Raw genomic sequence first — 10259 nt, forward strand, 5'->3', positions numbered from 1 at the left:
TTTCTCTTTTTTTTTTTGACGGAGTCTCACTCTATCGCCAGACTGGAGTGCAGTGGCACGATCTTGGCTCACTGCAAACTCCGCCTCCCGGGTTCACACCATTATCCTGCCTCAGCCTCCCGATGGTCTCGATCTCCTGACCTCATGATCTGCCCACCTCAGCCTCCCAAAGTGCTAGAATTAGAGGCTTGAGCCACTGCACCCGGTCACCAATTTTTTTTCACTGCCTACATATGCTTCATAAGCTGTATTTTTGTCTTTTTTCCTCTACAGATCTCTTGTCTTCTTTCCTTTCATGCCCATAATTTATCAAATAGATAACAGTTTTAGTGCTTTGCTTATCTGACATAGCTTCCTTTTTCATTTCATTGATTGCTACTAAAAGATGCACAAGGCTTTCGAGTCCTGACATGAATGATAAGATGAGATCTAACATCAAGAATCTGAAGCAAAGACACTTGTGGTTTCAGAATCTATAAATAGAGTTTGGTAAGGCCAGGCACGGTGGCTTACGCCTGTAATCCTAGCACTTTGGGAGCCAGAGGTGGGCGGATCACTCCAGGTCAGGAGTTTGAGATCAGCCTGGTCAACATGGTGAAACCCCGTCTCTACTAAAAATATAAAAATTAGCTGGGCATGGTGGTGGGTGCTTGTAATCCCAGCTACCTGGGAGGCTGAGGCAGAATTGCTTGACCCTAGGAGGTGAAGGTTGTAGTGAGCCATGATTGCGTCACTGCACTCCAGCCTGGTCGATAGAGTGAGACTCCGGCTTAGAAAAAAAAAAAAGATAGAGCTTGGTGATTTTCTGTTGAGTTTGAGTTTGTTGGGGAGTGCATAATGATTAGGATTAGGTGTTTTTCTATTTTAACAAGTTGACTTCTAGAGACATAGAAGACGATTCTGATGTGCTACTTAAAATTTCCATACAAATTCAGGCATGTGTATAAAAAAGAAAAAATGACAGTGCAAAATAAACAAGATCAAATGAGACAACTGAAAGACACAAATGCTATCCAGATGTTTTTTGTTATCGCCCATTTATTTTGGCCAGTGAACATTTGAAAGACTCGGATATGAAGTTCAGGGGCCATGCACTTTGTGTCTCTCCCCAGTATTAATGCACCTACATCTGTCTGTTTTCCTCTTTCTTTTGGTGGGGGAGAGAATGCCTGTTGTGTACAGCAGGACAGTGGGTCATTGTGTATGTACAGAAGTGATGTGGATTCCTCCCAGACTCATTAGTGACCAGGGCTGCTGGCCCTGTTTGGGTTTCCTAGACTAGAGAAGAAGACAGGAACCAGGATGGGAAGACGGACATGTTACATTTTAAGCTGGAGCTTCCCCTGCAGTCCGCGGAGCACGTTCTGGGTGTGCAACTCATCCTGACTTTCTCCTATCAATTACACGTGAGTCAGTCCACTGGGAGGCCGTCCTCTCCCTTGTGTCTTTTTAATAGACCAGAGCCCTTCTTCTGATTTCTAGAAGACCCACAGTGTAGCAGGCCCTCTTCCCCATGTAGCTCGGGATTTAACTTAGGCCAATCGAATGGTTTTCACTAAAGTCATATTAACTGATATGGGCTGTTAAGAGCTCAGAAGGTTCTAGGCAGTGTTTCCTGCATGGCTACGCTAGGTATGTGAGGGCCCCTTAGGTTTCAGCCAAGACAGGTGACTCTTAGCACCCAGAGCCCTTCAGATCTGATGGCGGTTGGTACTGTTGGTTCTTTTAATGATTTCAGAGGATGGTGACCCTCGTGATGCAGAGCATGGCGTTTCTCCAGTCCTCCTTTCCTGTCCCGGGATCCCAGTTATATGTGAACGGAGACCTGAGGCTGCAGCAGAAGCAGCCACTGAGCTGTGGTGGCCTAGATGCCCGATACAACGTAAGGGCGCTTTTCATGGTCCAGCTCCTTTGTTTCTGTGTGTTACTGTTCATCGAGTTCTTTGAAGAGGGGAATAAAAGTAGAAACATTTCTCTGTAGGTGGCTTTCAAGGGGCCTTCTGAGAAATTCTTGCCATGAAGTCTTTTCAGGCTGTGAAGAGACACCTGTATTTACACCTAGAGGGAGACAGAGAAAAAAAATCTGTGTTTGTTGAATAACTAAATTGTTTATTGTTTTAGGTACACATGTGCGTGTGTGCACACACACACACACGCACATATTCTCTCTTCCATACACACACTTGGAGTATGTGTTTCCAAGAGATTATGTAAAATGATGATGTAAAATGTTCATGTAAAGTACTTCAGAAATACTACTAGACAGTTTACTGAACCCATAACATATGCCACCCCTGAGTGCGGGGTTTACGTGTATCATCTCCTTTAATCATCACAGCAACCTCTGAGCTGCCTGCAGTGTCCTTTCCCAGCGTTCCAGCCAGTGGTCCCTTTGCTGTCCCCTTGCTTCCTTGCAGCCACCTTGGCCTTTTGCTGTTCCTCAAACCCAAGAAGCGGCTGCCACCTCAGGGCTTTTGCTTTTGCCATTTCCCCTGCCAGGCATCCATGCGGCTTATCTGACCACGCCATTCAGGTCCCTGTTCAGATATCGCCAAGCACAGTCCTTCCCTGACCTGCTTCTGCAGTAGCAGCCCCTCCCTCCACCATCTCTCAGCCACTGTCTCCCTCCTGCCGCATGGCCTACTCAGGACACGTGTTTATGTGTTTATTTGTTGTCTGCCTCAGGCTTGACAGCAATGGCATCTCATACACTATCACGTCCGTGCCTAGCACACTGCCTATCACATGATAAGTTCACAGATACTTGTTTAAAGAATGAACTCATTTTGCAGAAGACAAAACTGGGGCCTATAGCGATTAATTTTCCCAAAGGCTCAAATCTTGAAAGTATAACAGAGCCAGGAACTTTCTGTGTCCAGAACTCATGCATCTAATCACTCATTCTTCACCTTTATTTTATCACAGTGGGGACCATAGAAGTTGGGCTGCTGTACTTTGGAAAATGAAAAGGGAAATTATCAGTTATAAGCCATCCTCCCACCTCAGCCTCCAAGGGTACTGGGAATACAGACATGAGCCACCGCACCTAACCTTTTTTAAAACAATTTCATTTATTATTTTATTTATTTTTTGTAACAGGGTTTAGCTTTGTCACCCAGGCTGGAGTGCAGTGGCGCAATCATGGCTCACTGCAGCCTCGACCTCCCCAGACTCAGGTGATTCTCCTACCTCAGCCTTCTGAGCAGCTAGCTGGGACTAAGGTGCATGGTAGCATGCCTGACTAAATTTTACATTTTTTGTAGAGATGGGGTTTGCCATGTTTCTCAGGCTGGTGTCAAATTCCTGGACCCAAGTGATCCACTCACCTTGGCCTCCCAACATGCTGGCAGGTGTGAGCCGCTGTGCCTGCCCTTGCACCACCTTTTAATTAAAAAACTAGAGTCTCACGCTGTGGCCAAGGCTGAAGTGAAGTGGCCTACTTATGACTCATTGTGCCTCATACTCCTGGAGGCACCACAATGCCTAGTTTATTGAGATTTTTTTTCTTTTTTTTTGATAGAGATGGGGTCTTTATGTTGCCCAGGCTAGTCTCGAACTTCTGGCCTCAAGCAGACCTCCTGCCTCAGCCTCCCAGATTGCTGGGATTACAGACATGAGCCATGACATCCAGCAGAGAGAGATTTTATAAGTAGCTTTAAAACCTATGAAACATGGACACTGACCACTTATTTTCATCCCCGCAGAAGGAAGGACAGAGTAAATGAACTTAAATTGTTGCAAGAGAGTTTATTCATCTTTGAAGAGAAGATTATTGATACTGCAGTAGGCCACCAAGAACGAGAGGGTGCTCTGTGGGACCAGCCTGGGTGGGCAGAAGGGTAGAAGGAAGAGAGGAGGAGTCTCCTAGGTGCTTACACCACATCCTCCTCCTGTGTCCCAGGTATCCGTGATCAATGGGACCATCCCCTTTGCCTATGACTACGACCTCACCCATATTGTTGCTGCCTACCAGGAGAGGAACGGTGAGTCACAGGTAGAGCTCATTCAGCCGCTGCTCAGGACTTTCAAGGTTAGTGGGGGCAACAGAGACAAGCAGAATTGGAACCCTTGTGATAAAATGTGAAAACCTGTGAATGCTCAACGATGGGAGCAAATGTGCTGTCCAGGATTTGTCCTTTTCGTCCTCATCTTCAGACCTGGGACCGCCCCCACCCCTCCAGCATCCCATGGTCCAGAAGGTTAGTGATAGTTAAATGCCATCATTTTCCCACCAGTGGCTTGATGGTTTTCCTTTTAAAATATATAAGCCTAATTGAGTTGTTCCCCATACCACACCTATAACAGATGCCAAAGACAAATTGCTGTTCATGCTTTTCAGAGAGAAGCAGAGGACGTGGGTGACTCTCCACACATTAGCAGTCTTGCAGCAGAACAGGAGTGCCCCTGCTTCCTGCCAGAAGGCACAGTGTGCTCATTCCTTACAGAGCTCTAGGCCAGGGCATGTGTTAACTCAGCTCGTTTGGCTGGTCAGTGACAGGTTTTCTGTAAAGGCATCTACAGTGTTACTTGGCAACCAGACATCATGGAGACTATACACAAACATTTCACAAGGAAGACTACTGCAAATCCAGTATTGCTTTCTGATTTCATGTCATACATTAGCAGCATTTTTCTAATAATAAACGGAATTCTAAAACAAAACTAAAAATCACGGCCCAAGAAATTGATATTTTCTTTACTTTTTTCACTCTTTATTCTTATGTGGATTTTATTTTTTTATTTATTTTTTATTTTATTTTGAGATGGAGTCTCACTCTGTCACCCAGGCTAGAGTGCAATGGCACGATCTCGGCTCACTGCAAGCTCCGCCTCCCAGGTTCACACCATTCCCCTGCCTCAGCCTCCGGAGAAGGCTGAGGTGCCCACCACCACGCCCAGCTAATTTTTTGTATTTTTAGTAGAGATGGGGTTTCACCGTGCTAGCCAGGATGGTCTCGATCTCCTGACCTCGTGATCTCCCCGTCTCAGCCTCCCAAAGTGCTGGGATTACAGGCATGAGCCACCGTACCTGGCAATTATTTGTATTTCTATGTAATAAAAGTATTTTCCCCCACTGCTACAAAGTTCTAATTTTTTTTCTTGAAGAGGCACAGGGTCATATTCTGATGCTCAGGCTGGAGTGCAGTGCTGTAATCATAGCCGATTGTCACCTGAAATGCTGTGGTTTCAGTGATCATCTCACCTCAGCCTCTTGGGCCGCTAGGACTACAGGCACGTGCCACCATGCCCAGCTAATTTTTTTTATTTTTTGGCAGAGAGAGGGTCTCGATATGTTAGCCAAGCTGGTCCCAAACTCCTGGCCTCAAGTGACCCTCCCACCTTGGCCTCCCAGATCCTTGGGATTACAAGAATGCGTGACTTTGTCCAGCCAAACATAATATTTAGAGTGGCAACATATTATTCTTTCAGTTAGCCATTCAGCAATTGTAGATGATCACATGACCATTTCCAAGTTTTTGACATATTTTAATATAAATGTTAGTCCATCTTACACAGCTGTAAAGACATACCGAGACTGGGTAATTTATAAAGAAAAGAGGTTTAATTGATTTGCAGTTCTGCATGGCTGGGTAGGCCTCACAATCCTGGCAGTAGGCACCTCTTCACAGGGCGGCAGAAGAGAGAATGAGAGCAGAGCTAAGGGGGAAGCCCCAAATAAAACCATCAGATCTCGTGAGAACTCACTATCATGAGAACGGCATGGGGAAACTGCTCTCATGATTCAGTTATCTCCACCTGGTCCTGCCCTTGATACATGGGGTTTGTTACAATTCAAGGTGAGATTTGGGTGGGGACACAGAGCCAAACCATATCAAATATTTTTTTGACAAATATCTTAACAAATTATTTGTTAATCTACTTTGTACACTCAATTTTTAATGCTTTCTAATGATTTCTTTCAGTTCTGAAGTACAGAATATCCCACAGGAATAAAATAATATTTTTATAGCCAGGCGTGGTGGCTCATGCCTGTAATCCCAGCACTTTGGGAGGCCAAGGTGGGCAGATCACCTGAGGTTGGGAGTTCGAGACCAGCCTGACCAACATGGAGAAACCCTGTCTCTACTGAAAACACAAAATTAGCTGGGCGTGGTGGCGCATGCCTGTAAACCCAGCTACTCAGGAAGCTGAGGCAGGATAATTGATTGAACCCGGGAGGCGGAGGTTGCAGTGAGCCAAGATCACACCATTGCACTCCAGCCTGGGGCAACAAGAACGAAACTCCTTCTCAAAAACAAAAAAAAGAAAGAAAAGAAACACTGTAGGGGAGGGGGCCTGGATCTCAACCCCTGCAAGGGGGAAATCTGGCTTCCTCTTACCCAAATGAGCACGCCAGAGGCAGGNTCAGTTCTGAAGTACAGAATATCCCACAGGAATAAAATAATATTTTTATAGCCAGGCGTGGTGGCTCATGCCTGTAATCCCAGCACTTTGGGAGGCCAAGGTGGGCAGATCACCTGAGGTTGGGAGTTCGAGACCAGCCTGACCAACATGGAGAAACCCTGTCTCTACTGAAAACACAAAATTAGCTGGGCGTGGTGGCGCATGCCTGTAAACCCAGCTACTCAGGAAGCTGAGGCAGGATAATTGATTGAACCCGGGAGGCGGAGGTTGCAGTGAGCCAAGATCACACCATTGCACTCCAGCCTGGGGCAACAAGAACGAAACTCCTTCTCAAAAAAAAAAAAAAAAAAAGTATTTTTATAGCCCTCAATATATTTTGCCAATAGGCTGTCCCCATCATGGATTCATGGTTAATGATTGTATTGCAGTTGCCACCATCCTGAATGACTCCAGCTTACTCTGGCTGGTGGGCAGAGCCATGAAACTCCATTTGTGATTAATGCTGTCATCCAATATCCTGTGGAAACCATATCATATCCTTTCTGTTAGAGAGGCAGTGGTAACTCAGCTTCCAAAAAGGAAAGATTCCAAACTTGTCGCCAGTAGAAACAGATGTGGGAACGTTTGATTGGAAATTGCTATAGCACTGTATCTCCACATAAATGACTGAGTCTGCTCTTTATACAGGGGGGGAATCATTTCCTGTTCGTATTTCTTTCTAAGCCATTCCTCTAAGTCAGAATCATCCATATTTATTATTTAATAATCTTTCATTATTCCTTTCATCTTGAGTATTTGAAATATTCTTGCCATTTCCTGTCTGGCCTAAACCTTAGTTTACTTTGACTTATACCATGTGGTCCTCAACTCTTTAACTGTCTGTCCTTATCAGCCAGGATTCTGGGAGATGGTAAAGTTCGCCTGGGTGCAGTATGTCAGCATCCTGCTTATCTTCCTCTGGGTGTTTGAAAGAATCAAGATCTTCATGTTTCAGAATCAGGTGGTGACCACCATCCCTGTGACAGCGACGCCCCAGGGAGAAATGTGTAAGGAGCACTTATCCTAGGAAGGCCATTTCTGAAGACTTGGCAGGACCGTGGCTGCCTCATTCTCATCTTCTGGGAACATCTTAGGACCTTTTGAAAGAGCCCGGAGGACACATGCGGGCTTGTATGCTTTTCCCCTCAGAGACAACCGTTCTTTCCAGTTTTGCTCTACACAAGTTCTGTATCTTCAGAGATCCTGCAGAATCACCAAGGACTAGTTTGTGGAAAGGTCTGAGAGTTCCTGGAGGCTATAATTAGCTTTTTTGGATTTTCTTCTTTGCCTTAGGGTTGAATTTCAGGAGAAAATTGCAGTCAGTTCAGACATCTTGGAAAGAGTCCCATCTCTGGTCAAGCAGAGACTTTTCCTCTGTTGAACTGAGAAACACGCTATGCATTTCTTCCTTCTATTGTGAGCCACTCTTACTCTTTTCAGGGTTCTCTTGTGACAAACATGCCAATCACTAGCACTTTGCACCCCTGGACATCTCCATTTCCCATTCAGAGCTTTGATTTCCAGAGCTGAGGCCTTTAACTGGAGACCTGGAGGGGCAGGGCCCAAGGGCAAGGGCCGCATTAGCACAGGCATGAGGGGTGGCTGCTGAAGGCGACTTGGACACTTGGAAGGACACTTGGACTGTCCATCTCCCTTGGCCCAACAGTCAGTCATCTGTAATCAGCTCAGCTGAGCAGCCCTGGATCCCTGCCCGACTGTGGCTGGCTCTTTGCCCTGTTTTGCCCTCTGTCTGTGCCCCTCATGGCAGGCTAAAGTCAGAGGGGCTGTTTCATTCCCAGCCCCCTCAGCAGCACTGAGGGAAGAAAGGATTGTTACAACAGGTTCTTTCTGGCCCTCACCCAACAGCCTGGGCACTTGGCCCTCCTCCTCCTTGTCAGCCCTCCCCCTTCCTGCAAAGGACAGGGGTAACAGGAGTTGGTGTTGGGATTGGCTCCCACTGCCTGACAACCACAAGTTTATTTGGAGGCCAGTCCAGCCTGGCCACTAGCAGAATGCCAAGCAGTTCAGTGGATTACCCTCGTGGCTAAGCAAGTGTCTGCAAGAGCAGAGATGACTGGAAGGGGCCTCTGCACACGGAAGACGGCTTGTGCAGCCCTTCATCTCCTGAGGACACGTGCAGTCTCCTCCAAGGACAGACGGAGCTGCTTTCTGATCCCAAGCAGGTCATTACCACTGGCAGGACATGGCCCCTGTGATCCATGCTTCATGCCCACCCAGAAGCATACCCCTCAGTGTGTGCCTCAGTTTACCTTGGAGATCATTTTTCATCTCCAGCACCCATTTCCTTTAGGCTGACTAAAAACAATTTTGGAAACAAAGCTATTTTGAAGTATTCAAGCAGAGGAATTCCCTAGTACTGTCCCCGTTGTCTTTTTTTAATATTCAGGCTATTTTAGATGCCTAAATTTTTTTCTTGATATTTATTTATTTATTTTTTTTGAGACGGAGTCTCACTCTGTCGCCCAGGCTGGAGTGCAGTGGCTGGATCTCAGCTCACTGCAAGCTCTGCCTCCCGGGTTTGCACCATTCTCCTGCCTCAGTCTCCCGAGTAGCTGGGACTACAGGCGCCCGCCACCTCGCCTGGCTAGTTTTGTTGTATTTTTTAGCAGAGATGGGGGTTTCACCATGTTAGCCAGGATGGTCTCGATCTCCTGACCTCGTGATCTGCCCGTCTCGGCCTCCCAAAGTGCTGGGATTACAGACTTGAGCCACTGCGCCCGGTCCCCGATATTTATTTATTTTTAAAGCTGGGGTTCTCACTATGTTGCCCAGGCTGGTCTTGAACTCCTGACCTCAGGCAATCCTCCTGTGTCAGCCTCCCAAAGTGCCAGGAATACAGGCATGAGCCAGTGTGCCCCATCTCTTAAGACTGAAATGAAAAATTGTTTGTGGTTTAAATCCCCAAAAGGTAATGAAACATGGAAAGATGACTAAAGGTATGTATAAACTTTGGTTTGCATTTTATTAAATTATTTGAATGCAAAACTTGTATAAAGAATCCGTTATGTTCTGTAGCTTTCTTTTATTTATTTATTTATTTATTTTTTGAGACGGAGTCTCGCTCTGTCACCCAGGCTGGAGTGCAGTGGCCGGATCTCAGCTCACTGCAAGCTCCGCCTCCCGGGTTTACGCCATTCTCCTGCCTCAGCCTCCCAAGTAGCTGGGACTACAGGCGCCCGCCACCGCGCCCGGCTAGTTTTTTGTATTTTTTTTTCAGTAAAGACGGGGTTTCACCATGTTAGCCAGGATGGTCTCGATCTCCTGACCTCGTGATCCGCCCGTCTCGGCCTCCCAAAGTACTGGGATTACAGGCTTGAGCCACCGCGCCCGGCCTGTTCTGTAGCTTTCTAATTAAAATGTTCAACATGGAAGGTTGTATTAGCTATTTTTGAAGCAGGGCTTTGGAGGGAGGAAGAATAGGGAAGGCTGAAGTTGAGCACACTTCTCCGAGTTACTCACCAACAGCCTTGCTTTGCCAGGGCTCTGCTCAAAGACCTTGGAGCTTTTGTTAGCTCCTTGGCAAAAATTTCCTGGTCCAACCCCAAGTATATTAGTTTTTAGTGGAATCCACATGGCATATGGAAGCCACTGGTTGGAAAATTACAACTGTGTCCGGTGAATATCAAATTATTTACAGAGCATATGTTGGTAGCTTCTGAAACTGAAACACACAGCATAGTTGCAGGAGGAAGAAAGGTAAGAAATATACAGGATTTTATCAACTGAGCTGAAGCCATAGGTAAGTCATATTTGAGATAATTATTGAATTTTTTTGTGGGAGAGAAATCCCTAATTCTTCCAAATGATTAGTCCAGTTGCTGCCAAAGCAAGTG

At 46.2% G+C, this 10259-nt stretch overlaps 1 protein-coding gene across 1 annotated transcript; it reads left to right on the plus strand.

The window, feature by feature from the left end:
• The first annotated feature begins 1128 nt into the window (after positions 1 to 1128).
• On the plus strand, positions 1129 to 8864 carry LOC108527419 (transmembrane protein 231-like). Its single transcript, XM_017868687.1, is given in 6 exon segments — positions 1129 to 1406; positions 1739 to 1882; positions 3902 to 3983; positions 6795 to 6842; positions 6845 to 6898; positions 7251 to 8864. Coding segments are annotated over 6 exon segments (600 nt in total). The 5' UTR covers positions 1129 to 1316; the 3' UTR covers positions 7433 to 8864.
• Positions 8865 to 10259: the final 1395 nt, after the last annotated feature.

The sequence above is a fragment of the Rhinopithecus bieti genome, unplaced genomic scaffold (assembly GCF_001698545.2).
Source record: "Rhinopithecus bieti isolate Rb0 unplaced genomic scaffold, ASM169854v2 scaffold_2574, whole genome shotgun sequence".
Taxonomy (NCBI): Eukaryota; Metazoa; Chordata; class Mammalia; order Primates; family Cercopithecidae; genus Rhinopithecus; species Rhinopithecus bieti.